Source organism: Leucoraja erinacea, chromosome 15 (assembly GCF_028641065.1).
Source record: "Leucoraja erinacea ecotype New England chromosome 15, Leri_hhj_1, whole genome shotgun sequence".
Lineage (NCBI taxonomy): Eukaryota > Metazoa > Chordata > Chondrichthyes > Rajiformes > Rajidae > Leucoraja > Leucoraja erinaceus.
The window spans coordinates 24,797,291-24,811,376 of NC_073391.1; the positions used below are offsets into that span (position 1 = coordinate 24,797,291).

Consider the following 14,086-nt stretch of genomic DNA (forward strand, 5'->3'; position numbering starts at 1 on the left):
TTAAATATGTTACTGAATTTAAGAACGAAGCAACTGTTTAGAAATCAGAATATAAAAGCATACAATGTATTTATTAAGAGTATGATAAATCAAAATTATGCAAATAGAGGGATAAACAATTTTATTGGATTGACACAGCCAGAACTAAATAAGAAGCAATATAATGTTCTAAGGTTGGGAGCTGGATGAGAAGTTTCTCCTACCTCGAGCTGGTTGAGTGTAAAATACAAAAGCCAAAACATTTGTAGAAATACAGGGGATAAGGTTGACAAATGAGTTACAGTACAGCTGCAAATGCTGACAAACTATTCCTAATCTTTAGTTTAGTTTATTTTAGTTTAGAGATACAGCGCGGAACCAGGTCTTTCGGCCCACCGACTCTGGGCCGACCAGCGATCCCCACATATTAACACTATCCTACACACACTAGGGACAATTTTACATTTGCTGATCTGGAGGTCCGGGCCGCTGAGGATGTTCTCCGTCGGGGTTCGGCGTCAGTGTTCCATCAGCCCGGCATGAGGGCCTGAGCATCGTGCCGCCCGTGGCGGCGACTGCGGGTGCTTGGGAGGCCCCGACCACGGGTGAACATCTGGGAAGATCAGAAGGGAGGCTGGCTGGACTATGGTACCTTCCTCAACTTTGGTGCCACTGTGTTGTGTTGTGTCGTGGACTTCTGTGTTTGTGCTTTTTTTTAAATTTTAATATGTTTTATTTATTATTTATTTATTTATTATGATACTTGACTGTAAGGAAAATTCATTTCGTTGTCTCTAATATGAGACAATGACAATAAATTGAATACAATACAATACATTTATTCAAAGCCAATGAACCTACAAACCTGTACATCTATGGAGTATGGGAGGAACCCAAAGATCTCAGAGAAAACCCACGCGGTCACGGGGAGAACGTACAAACTCTGCAAAGACACCCCCTGTGCTCGTGATCGTACCCGGGTCTCCAGTGCTGAAGGTGTTGAAAGTCAGCAACTCTACCACTGTGCCACTCTTTGATAATCTCAACTCTTTATATTGGAATGAGCAGCCAGGATACCCATTTGCTCTATTGTTAGTCATCTCCATGTTTAAATTAAACAAGATTTTCATTTCCCCATTCCACAAGGAGACATATTATTAATTCTACAAATGTCAATGTATTAAATTACTGATTTCGGGTTCCTCAACTACAAAATATATTAACTAATTTGAGGATGTTGTGCATAGATTTCAAATTCTCAAAAGGAAGAAATGCATTATGCTCCAAATAAAATAAAATTATAATGAGACCGTTACCATGTTAGGACAATTAACTTTCCGAAGCTGAACTCCCTTCTTAATTCTCTCCAACATTTCATCAACTGCTTGTTTCTTCACCTCATCCAAGGATCCGTCTTTAGAAGGTTGGGAAAATAATAGTTTTTAAAAAAATGACACATGTAACTTGTATGTATCTTTATCATCCAAAGATGTTTTGTATTATAATTATGTAAATATCTTCAATATTTAAAAAAATGAAAATACAATGTTTGGAAGGGCATTGGGCTGATATTGTATTCCAATTATCATACTGGTGATAGAAGGCCATAGTATTTCTCTATATTATGTTTACAGAGAAAGCTTCAATTGCATACATTTAGTTCCTCTTATACATAATGTTTTTTGTCATTTATTAGCTCAATGATTACAAAATAATTGTAATAGAAAATAAGAATTAAAAGGAGAGATGCAAATACAAGGAACTGCACATGCTCGTTTACAAAAAATAGCAGAATGAGCTGCAGTAACTCAGCAGGTCAAGCAGCATCGCTGGAGAACATGGATAGCTAATGTTTCAGGCCGGACTTTTCTTCAGAATGATTGTAGGGAGGCAGCATAAACAACTTGAAGAGTGGAGTGGCTGGACCAACCCTGGCAGGGAGTAGGTTGATTCGATGGATGGGCAGGTGGGGGTTGGTGGACAAAGGCCAGAAATGAAAAGACAAGTGTGGGACAAAGGGATGGAAGGGTTGTGAATTGTGAAGCTAGAGGAAGGAATGTAGGTGGGTGGAGAAAGGGTCAGTGAGGGAAAAAATTGATGCGCTTACAGGTGGGGCACAAGAGGGGGTGGGGTAGGATTTGTAGTTACTTAATATTGGAGAATTCAATGTTCATACCATTGGATTTTTAAGCTACCCAAGCAGAATATGAGGTGTTGTTCCTCCAGTTTGCATGTGGCCTCATTCTAACAATGGAGGAGGCCCAAGACAGACAGGTCAATATGGGAATGAGAAGAGGAGTTGAAATGGTTAGCAACCAGATAAAAAGGTTGTAGCTGTTCCTATCCACCTGCGTCCTTGACCAATTCATTGACAAGGATTGTTTGTTGGGGATGTCATGTTTAAGAGATGGAAGTATACCATCAAATGGGCAGCATTTCTTTGGATAGTGTCAAACTTCTTGAAAGTTGTCAGAGCTGCAATCTTAAGAAAATTCCATTGAAAGGGGCTCACATGTTCCAAAAGCTTTTGCCATTTATTAGCTCAAGTCTGATTGTAGTCCACATCTTGCTGCAGGAGTGAACTTCATCATTACCATGCTTGAATTTTTGTTAAATTGTAAGAAACACCGTCAGCACTATTCATTGCCAAAACACAACTGCAGTCTGGAACAACAATATAATAACTAATTCTGTCAACTATTGGACATCACAAGGTTACACATTTTCTGATCAGAATTGTATTTTATTAAATCTAACTTATTTTACACCCACAATGAACTGTATAAAATGTAAAATTGATGGTCTCACCCGATTCCTGCGACAAATTGGATGCTTTCTGTTTTTTACAAATGATCATCATAAGATTTCTGTTGAAAAAATGTACACCTTGCTCTTAAACTCCCATTAAAGTAACTCTCTGAGACATTTTACATCACTCATCCATTTAACGAACTGAAGATGCTGGAGTACCTCAGTAGGACAGGCAGCATCTCTGGAGAGAAGGAATGAGACACGTTTCGGATCGAGAAGGAATGAGACACGTTTTGGTCCCATTCCAAAACATCACCCATTCCTTCTCATCAGAGATGCTGCCTGGCCCGCTGAGGCGGTCCGGCATTTTGTATCCATCATTGGTGTAAACCAGCATCTGCAGTTTCTTCCTAGCCATAATGAACGGATGATCCTGTTAATAACAGAATGATTTCTGTCATAACACGGTTGCTTTGGGGAAGCTAAAAAAAATCAGACACGGACACACAGAAGGATAGAGAAGAAACAACTGAATGGCAAATATCCCTTTGACAATCAAATGTTGCTAGTTTGGTTTCCTCCTGGAAGCACAGAATATTCCAGAGGATTATGGGCCAAAGGCAGGCAGGTGAGACTAATGTAGATGGAGCATCTTTGACCGCGTAGGCAAGTTGGGCCGAAGAGTCTGTTTCCATGCTGTGTGATTCTATGAATCTATTTGCAGCGACATTGTTAAAACATCTTGTCATCTTTCTATTATTCTAAATTCTGCACCAAAAATATAATAGTTTAGCTCAGCACAAAGTACTGGACAAGCTCAGTGGGTCAGGCAGCATCTGTGGAGGGAAATGAGCAGTCGAGGTTTTGGGTCGGGATCCTTCTTCGATGATTAGCATTTGACTTTACAAATCTGAAGCACTATAAACCATGCCAACATCATAGTCCTAAATGATTGTATGTCAAAAAATGCATCATAGGTAAGTAAGCATTGTTCTTACTTTAGTGGATTTGCAGATGGTGATAGCTTTGGAAGAGGTGGAGGTGGAGGTGGAGGTGGAGGCGGTGGTGGTGGTGGTGGTGTAGAGCTTTCCGCTTGTTGGATGCGTTTCTGCAGTTCATCAACTGGAACAGAAGTACCAGCATTTAAAATTACTTAAGTACTTAAATGTGATAGAAAATTATAGGAGCATTTTTACATTTATTCACAAGATACAACACTTAGATTTTTATCAGTGCAGTGAATTTATTTGTAGTTGACAAAATGATCACACTCTGTTGTCCTGTCCCTCTGTAATTCCCATTAGGGTAATCTGTCCTTAGCTCCTTCCTTAGCTGGAGGTTAAACTAATTCCATTCCACCTACTCAGTATTTTTAGCATTTACTTACTCTAAATTTTAAAACTTGCTAATTTCTAATTTATCTTTAAGGTTAGTTACAAGATTATTAACCTGAAAACTATTAACTGTTTCTCTCTCCACAGATGCTGCATTCTTGCTGAGTAACTGAGTATTTTATTTATATTTCAGATTTTCATCCACCTCAGTATTTTAGTTTTCAATTCTTCCCTTTTAGACCTAGTTCACCTTCCCTCACCATATCGTTTCCCCTACCATAAACACTTCAAGCATCGGGGCGATCAAACTCCCACATCGGGGGCATCTCAGCTTCCTGTGCCGGGCGATCGCACCCCGGGTCGGGGCTGGTAGAACCTCCAGCGATTTTGGACCTTCCCGACATCAGTCTCTACCCGAGACTGAGAGCTCCTCGATGTTGAAATCTCTGCCTTTCAGTTATGCTGCTTCCCTATGCCTCAACAAATGTAATTTTAGCGCTCATTTCCTTGTCATGGTTTATCTTAAAATACATCTACGTTGTCTGCACACATACAAAATTCCATTTAAAAAGTTGCTTGTTCCCTTCCTTCCACAACTGTTGGCCATTTATTTACCCATTTAGTATACTTCAGGCAATTATCTCCTTGTAGCTATTTTCCCTTCGGCTTGCCGGCACACTTCTTCATTTGTTTGTACCTACATTCCCTCTCTTATCTTCTCCATTTTTTCACAACTGTTCAAGTGTATATCCTCCAATTCCTTCTCCCTTATTACAAAGAGCACAAAGGTATTTGCCTGAACATGAGAAAAGCAATATAAATGCAAATTGCAGTTTCATAACATATAAAAGCAGATAAAATGTATTTTATGGAAAGCACAAAATACCACTTCATCACACAACCAGATTAAATTGGAAAAATTGCTACATTTTTATATTTGTATTGCAATTCAGGATCAGTTCATTTTTTCAAGAAACTAAAAGTCCCTCATGCATTCTCAGGAGAGCTGTTAGAAAATTAGGTTTACAAATAGTTTTGCAAATTGTTCCACGAATTCCAGTTGGATCTGTATAATCTATACAAAGTTGAAATGAATCTTTAAAAATCTTTCACTGATGTGTTGCGTTGAGATCCTGCATCAGTGTAGGATCTTGACCTGAAACATCGACTACCCTTTGCCTCAGCACATGTTGCTCAACCTGCTGAGTTCCTCAACAATTTGTTTTTACTCCAGGATCCGCAATCTTGCATGCCTCGATTTTCAGATCTATATCACATCAAAGCACGGACAACTTACTGGTATGTTTCAGATCGTTAACTTGCTGATCAGATATTTTGCACTTAAGTTTGAGTTCATCTTTGTCTTCTTCAAAAAGTGTAAGCTGCTTCCTCAGTGAGTTTAGCTCTTTCTGAAGTCTGGAATTATTTAGATGTTCCTCCATTTCCTTTATCTTACAATTAAAAAAAGGCTCACATTAGATTTCTTTCTGTGCTATTTCACTCGCATCTTGTATTTATGCACATGTAATCTCATATCCTCTATTTCAATTATGACCTTAACTGTGCAGACCAATAAATACATGACAGGTGCAGAACAGCAGAATGTTGCAAGAATGCAGTGCAAAAACCAAGTAGTGCAAAATAATATTAAAGAACAACAATGGATTAACTGAATGAGGTAGAGTTAAGTGTAATAGTACATGGAGAGGCTGTGAGGAGATTATTGGTTCTACTGTGGGGCAGAAGCTGTTCTTAAATCTGGTCGAGGAAATTTCAAGTTCATGCAATCTTCTCCCACAAGGTAGATGAGAGAAAAAGGAATGACCAGGGTGGCAGGCATCCTTGACTACACATCCAGGTTTCCTGATCGAAACATGGAAAAGCTGGACTGGATGGAGGGAAGTGATGAGCATGTGATGGACCGGCTGCATTCACCACCCTCTGTAGGTTCATCAGGTTGGATGGGGAATGTCCTTGAGTGACCCAGCCAGAGCCCGGACTTGAACTCGATCGAACGTCTCTGGAGGACCTGAAAATAGCTGTGCATCGATGCTCCCCACCCAACCTGATAGAGCTTGAGAGGATCTGCAGAGAAGAATGGGAGAAATACAGGTGTGCCAAGCTTATACCCAAGAAGACTTGAGGCTGTAATCACTGCCAAAGGTGCCTCAACAAAGTACTGAGTAAAGGGTTGAATATTTATGTAAATGTGATATTTCAGCTATTTCTTTTTAATTTCTATCGCATGTTTTTGCATTTTTATTATGGGGTATGGTGTGTAGATTGATGATTGAAAAAATTTAATCCATTTTAGAATAAGGCTGAAACGTAAAAAAATGTGGAAAAAGTGAAGGGGGCTAAATACTCTCTGAATGCACTGTAGATGCATTGGAACTTGAAGCTGTCAACAGCAGCTCTGTGGGTGAGAACAGAGTTGTGTTCACTTCCTCGCTTGCTTAGGTCAGCAACCAACTTTTTCACTTTGTTGAAATTAAGGAACTAGGTTATTGCCCTGACACCATGACACAGGGCTCTCAATCATTTATCTCATGATTGTTGTAGATCTGAGTGAAAACAGTGGTATCATCAGTGAACTTAAAGATGGAGTTGATAATACAGGTAGTAGAGCAGGGAACTGGGCATGCAACCCCGAGGGTGGAGGAAATATTAGGACCAATTCTAATCTACTGGGGTCTGCCAGTCAACATGTCCAGAGCCAAATGCAGATGGAGGTCCCAGGGCCAAGAGCCAAATATTTAGGGATCAGTCAGTACAGTATGATGGTGTTGAAAGCCGAGCAGTAGTCAATGAACAGGATCCTGACATTGGATTTGTCTCGGTATTGTCTCGGTATTCGAAATGCATTGTCCATTCACGGCTAAATGTACTGCAAGAGAGGCGGCTTTCTCCATAGACATACTTTTCTGTGTACAAATCGCAGAGAGTCTGGTTTGCCCAGAAGACTGATGCAAATGTGGGTCATTGCCAATCTTCCAAAGCACTTCATATGTTATTGTTATAGATAGTAGTCAGTTTGTTACCAAATACAATAAATTCTTTCCCCTTGGATTATTTCCAATGCATGCTATTCAGGAAGTAATAACAATTAATTCTAGCCATGTCACATCACTCATTGGATGTTTGGAACTCTTGAATTGCAGCCACATATGAATATACTCCTTCCTCAAGGCACCCAACTCATTCTGCATTAGATTCAGCCCACTCAGCAACTCCTTAAACAGCATTAGCTCTGTAGACATCAAAAAGTTAAAAGCGCGCACGTGCACACTCCCCCAGATTTTAAGAAAATGCTTTGAACAAACATTTGTATCAGTTAAAAGTAACCAAGCAGCTGTTTGACTGTTCTACAAATAATATAGTTCACAAACATCACGCTTGGCCTTCAAGCGAGTCTAATCCAATACTTGACAATGGGTGAATTTTCATTGCTAAGCCAACCTAACCACAGTATCCCACAAATTTGAAAAAAATATATTTCCATTATACAGTGCTCCCTTATGACATAAGTGATCTCCTTTGAGAGTGTGGGCATCTTACCTTCTTCTCATGCAGAATTCTTTCCTTCTCCATTACCTCTGTCACAATTGCAAGGTCGTCAAGAGCTTTCATTAGCTGCTCGTGAGGCACCATATTCTGAATAAGAACCCGGCTTTGCCGTTTTAATTTTTTTTGTTCGATAAGCATCTGAAGTGAGGACAAATAAATTCTAAATTCGAGCGTTTGGATTTCTGTCTAAATTAATCCCCTATTTTAGTTTTCTGCAAAACAAGGCCACGAGATATCTTGTTCCCCACATTTGAAAATCCATGTTTGCATATCGGACAAAATGTACCATGAGCCAGATGGGTTGATTTGATATTAATGTTATTTTGTCTATGTACTTAGCATGTCACTGCAAAATGTGTTAATGAGCAGATTTATTGCTGCCACTATTTTTGGTAGTGTACCTCTTTTCTGCAGACTGGAGTGCCTCTAACTGATCAGATACACTGTGATTCACAAAACACCAATTAATCTTCATACCTCATGAGCAAAAGACTCTGCCTCCTCTCGGAGATCTTTCTCCATTTCTAGACTTTGCTCCAAGCTTTCGTATTCCTCCAGGGCCAAAGTGGAAACTTGGATAAACACAAATAATTAACATTCAACGATAAAGTGTATTATATTATTGCACAGAACTTGCGAATCTGAGTATGCTTCAAATATGCAGATAAAATTAAAGTGTGTGCAGTATGTGCCACTTAAATCCAAGTTAAAAAATAAATAAAGGTCTTTTGGGATTATTTGGATATCTGATTATCACTACTTGAGTTAGAAAAAGATGTATTAAAATCTATTCCAATAATTATTACATGATTCTTTTTTTTTAAATTTACTGTTTGAAAAGAAGCTCAAAAATAAATATTCACGCCTCCATAGCCACGATACTATAGCACTTGATTCTGGAAAAACAATTAGAGTTGGAGTTCACACCTTTGAATCCAAATTCACGAAAGACCAAACTAGATTCTCATGCTTAAATAATCCTGATTGTTTGCTTTATTTGAGCAAGTTCTCTTTTACATCACTAGGTGGAGCACCAGGTTTTATTGATGGAGAAAATGGATGGACACTGTCCAGCTCCCTCACTTAAACTCATTGCCACCCGAGGAGCAGAATCTGCTTATCCAACTCTTACATTCTCTTTTGAAAGGAAAATGCTCCCTGAAAATGATAAGAGAAAGAGAAAATACAAAGGCACCCATTAATATTCCAGATCCAAAGCCCAATATTTTTCCTTCATTACACAATGAAGATGTGGGGTAATCACACATTTCATTACATTATATTTCCTTTTCAAAATATGGGGACAATTTTGATTTACTTTCTACTTTGAAAGAAAGCATGCAACCTTACTCAATCTTAACAGCAACTATATAGAAAATAAAGAATCAGTAAGTTAAAGGAAAAGCTGGAATATAAAAGGGACACAGTGGGCCAGGCAGCATCTGTGGAGGGAAATGGACAGTGGACGTTTAAGGTCCACACCTTTCCACTGCATGCTATGCCCTGCACCAATATCTTCAGTTTTCACCTATTACTACAAAAGTGTGCTGAATTAAAAAACGTTCTTCAATAATAATTAACGTTTTGTATTAGCAAATGAGGCAAGTGGATGTCAGGAGAGGTATAAGTGTTTATATTGTTTGCAAGATTAAACTAGTACCTTGAGGAGAGAACATTTTGCTGAAATATGTCTGTGTATTATGAAAGAAAGTAATATGAATGCAAGGAGGAAGTCAGAAGAATGTTTACATCTGTACACTGGCACGTTTTTCTGCTTAATGATTGGGGCAGATGCCAATATAGTCTCCATAATTGGCAATACGAGGAACTGCAGATGCTGGTTTCCAAAAAAACCCATCGAAGTGCTGGAGTAGCTCAGCGGATCAGGCAGCATCTCTGGAAAACATGGATTGATGGCATTTCGGTTCAGGTCACTGGAAGGGTCTTTACCCAAAATATCCAGTCTATTTCCTGACGCAGGTGCGGCCTGACCTCTTGTTTCACTCCACCACTCTGTGTCTTGTTTTGTAAACCAGCGTCTGCAGTTACTTGTCTACATCTTCATTGTGAAAGGTCTTCAAGGCATGCCTACTTTGAAGACGTTCTCCCCTCTCTGATGAGAGTTCTGTCAGACTCTCTCTGCCATAGCATACTTCAATAAGTTTAATTTATATTTTAGTGTAAAATAGAGCAATTGTTTTCTATCCAGTTTTACCAATCTATTGATCTAGAACAATACTTATGAATTAAAAGTTCAAAAACCTTTATTGTACTTGGCTAGAATTTGATTTTGTTTGTCAACTTTTGTAGCCAGAACAATGTTTCTTTCTTCTTCTTTTTGTAACTAGAAAAATTAAAAGGAATATATATTACAATAAATACCAGCATCACTAAAATAACACCTAAAAGTAATATCTATTAGAGATATTTATGCTTATCTACAATGAGGAAACTATTTGAGAAGTCAGATGGCATGTCATTTGTACAAGCCCAAACATTTTCCCTTAATGTCCATTGACCTGTTTTACCAGGGCTCCTTGATACCCTACTTGGTCAAATGCTGTCTTTATCCCAAAGGGAATAACATTAAAATATAAGCCAGATTTCAAGGATAAACATTACCTGTTCTATGTGCCATGTTGCTAATTGGAGTAAATAATTGGTCGTTGTTTTAGTTGATCCGTAGTTGGAGATATTTTTCACATCTCTTAGCTGGTTTATACTGAACCATTTATATATTTATATTGAAGAACTTTTCAATAATACTTAGCATTTCAAAATGTGCCAAATTCACAATGAATTTCTTTGTAGATTATTGTATCGTTTTATTTTATTATCTTTATCGTTTTTCAAAAAAAACTCAGTAAATATTGATCCACTGAAACAATACCTCTCTTTAATCTTTCAGGTGCTGACTGATGTTCCCTTCAGTGGTTAGCATTTTAGTTTTAATCTCTGCTTGATTTCTTTGATACAACTGAACAGCAGGTACCAATTGTTGCTCCTTTCATTAGTGCATTCTACCAGTTTTCTTCCCTCCTGCTTTTAACCTTTTAACCATCATCAAAAAGGTGGATTTAGCATCTGATCAATAATGTTGCCACTCTATCTCACTTAATTGGACTGTCTTGAGAAAACATTCAATAACCTCTTAGCTCTTGTTTATCCTCTGTTCACGGCCACGATTCTAAGATGTCAATAAGGTCAATATTTTCTCTCTGCTACATGCATCTCAATCCCAGAATAAAGCTTCAAAACAGAAATGTTGTGAGAATAACAATGTTAAAAATTGCATTAAGGAAAATAAACCATGCCCTGAAATAATATGAAAGAACTAATGTTACAAAATTATTCTCAGGCAAATGATGATATTTAAGATTTTTGTTTGTTGCATCAATATAATGTATTTGACTGCATTTTACCTGTGGGCAAAGTCACATATAACTATTTTCGTCATGCAATTAACACGGTGAATTGTAAAAGCTGCTTTAAGGATTTACATCAAGCATTTTCATTTGTATAGTACCTATCACAATCCTAGAATCCCAAATATTCACTGGCAATGAAATACTATTTTTAATGAATTAATTAATTTTGAAGCCATTACACAGACATTTACAAAGTGACTAATATTGAGTATAAAATGTTTCATGATACAAAATTTTAATAAAATATGACAAAATGGATGAGCAGTTGGAGTAGATTTAATGTGTCTGATTTGAACAAATGATATAAAAAGTAGTTGAGGGGAAGGAACTGAGATCAGAAAGTTAAACATTAAAATCAGCAGCAAAGGACAGAAAACATTGGTATAAGGTATAAATGCCCTGTCCCCAATCTGTAATGGTAAGTAGGGCAAGGGGAAACCAGGAAAATAAATGTGCATATAACATATATACAATATTATTGGCCATCTTCAATCTATATCAGCTTGACAAACCAAATTAGCTTCAATAGTGTGGGAAATGAATTCATGGGATGCACGAAAGATGGCTTTCTAGATCAATATGTTATAGAACTAGTGAGGGAACAGGCGATTTTAAATCCAGTTTTGTGCAATGAGAAGGAGCAAATTGGTGAACTATAGTTAAAGGGCCTTGGGATGTTGCAGGGAGGGGAGGGGGCATGCAGATCATAATATGGTAGATTTTTTAATTAAGATTTTAAGTAATTTCATTCAATCTGAAGCCAGGTCTTAAATGTAAATGAACTACGAAGACATGAGACATGTGGTGGCAATGGGAGATTAGGAAACTTCTGTATATTAAAAGCTATGACACTAAATCAGCCATGATTAACTTTTGAAGTATTACCACACAAGTAATGTTAACCCCTCAAACGCCAAAAATACACAAAATTGAAAAGTAGTCTTGAGGAGCCAGCGGATGTGGTGTATAAATATTGATTAGAATATCAGGAAAAATAGTATAACGGGCACATCCTTATCTAACTTGGAATGGAATATTGCATTATTAATATACACAATCTTGAATGTGAAGTTTGAACCTATGATCTTTTGGCTTTTACCAAGTTAAGATTAATACTATAGAGACACAAAAGATTGCAGATGCTGGAATTTTGAACAAAAACTAAAATGCTGGAGAACTCAGCAGGTCAGGCAGCATCTGGAGATGTAATCGACAGATGACGCTTCAGACTCCAGAAGATTAATACCACTCAGCTAAAATAGTGCTCATAATTATTTCAAGAGCCTTTCTTTATTTCAACAAGATATCTTTTGCATTGGATACTTACATTAGCAGTCAAGTCCTTGCAATGACCTTTTATGGTCTCCAGCTGAAAAGACAACTGCTTCTTCTCTTCCAGTGCTATTGTCAGTTTTTCTCGAAGATCTATGTTATAGAAACATTTTAATTTACATAAACGATAGATTTAATTTATAATTGAGATGAACTTTTAGAAATATTAAGATAAGGAATTTCAGAGGAAAGGAGTGGAACAGTGTTTAGCACTATCTATGTTTAGGTTGGCTTCAATAGGGTTTGAACAAGATGAAAATCTTTAGCAGAATGGACTATTATTCATTTACTTACTTCGGCTATTCCTTCACCAGCTAATTATGGAAACAAAGATTGGAATATTTGGAAACAACAGAAACTGTCATTGGAAACAAATAAGTTTAAACATTTGCAGGTTAGCCATTGAACACAGCCATTGGTTGTCTACGTAGTATCCAAATTCAAAATCATTTTACAGTATCATTTACCAACAATAAAAAAAATAACTCAAAATAGACCTAATTGAACCCCAAAACTGGACTGTGTACCATTTTAAAATAGTGTATTAAAAACCAATATGTGAATACGGGCTTATGATGGACTCTTACAAGATTTGCTTCACTCTACAAATAAGGCCAGACATTCAATTTATGGCAATTATCAAAAACAACCTCCATTAAACTATGATCTCTAATCCATAAAGTACTTTACAAGAATTAAGCAATGCTACAATATGGCAATAGAGTCATATAGCACGTAAACAGGCCCTACAGTTCAACTTGTCCATGCCAACCGATGCCCCATGCTATGTTAGTTTCACCTACCTATGGGTGGCCCATATCCCTCTAAACAAGGCTCCAGTACCTGTATCTGCAGTTCCCGGTGTCTGCCGTTCATGTTACCTCAGCTGTTGATGAACTTTCCTCTCCAGGGACGTGTCAAAATGTATTTTAATGGTATTATAGTTCCTATCTCAACTACATTCTCAGACAACTTGTTTCATATACACATCACCCTCTGTGTGAAAAAGATGCCCTTCAGGTTCCTATTGAATCTTTCCCCTCTCACCTTAAACCTATGTCCTCTAGCTCTTGATACTCCTGCTCTGGGCAAAAAAATATGTGCCCTATCTATTATCTTAATAGTTTTATACATCTCTATAAGAACATCACTCAGCCTCCTGCGCACCAAGGAATGATGTCCTAGACTGCTCAACCCCTCCATATAGCTCAGGCCCTCAAGTCCTGGCTACATCTTTGTAAATCTTCTCTGCACTCTTTCCAGCTTAACCACATCCTTCCTATAGTGGGTTATCAAAACTGAACACAATACTGTAAATGTAGCCTCACCAACATTTTATATAATTGTAACATAACATCCCAACTTCTATACTCAATATCCTGACCAATGAAGGCCAATATACCGAAAACTTTCTCAACCCATCTATATCCCTGTGATGACACTTTCGGAGTACAATGTACCTGTACTCCTAGATCCCTCTACTCAACAACACGTCCTAGGGCCCTGCCCTGGTTTGACTTCCCAACATGCAACACACACTTATCTGCATTAAATTCAATTAGCCATCCCTCAGCCCACTTGACCAGCTGATCAAGATGCTGCTGCAATTGTTGATAACCATCTTTTCTTTAAATTTCAATTGAAGGCATTGGTGGCATTAGGATGTCCCCATTATCAATAAAACATTCTCCTCAT

The 14,086-nt window shown here is 37.8% G+C and overlaps 1 protein-coding gene across 1 annotated transcript in view; it reads right to left on the reverse strand.

The window, feature by feature from the left end:
• The window catches only part of shtn1 (shootin 1), a 53,426-nt gene that overhangs the window by 6,354 nt on the left and 32,986 nt on the right, over positions 1–14,086 (reverse strand). Inside the window, exons 6-13 of the mRNA XM_055646925.1 lie at positions 12,387–12,484; positions 9,894–9,975; positions 8,109–8,203; positions 7,623–7,769; positions 5,362–5,515; positions 3,729–3,852; positions 2,788–2,846; positions 1,296–1,393 (exon numbers count right to left, since the gene is read on the reverse strand). Of these exons, the coding sequence (XP_055502900.1) occupies positions 1,296–1,393; positions 2,788–2,846; positions 3,729–3,852; positions 5,362–5,515; positions 7,623–7,769; positions 8,109–8,203; positions 9,894–9,975; positions 12,387–12,484 (857 nt within the window). The remainder of the gene's footprint in view (positions 1–1,295; positions 1,394–2,787; positions 2,847–3,728; positions 3,853–5,361; positions 5,516–7,622; positions 7,770–8,108; positions 8,204–9,893; positions 9,976–12,386; positions 12,485–14,086) is intronic.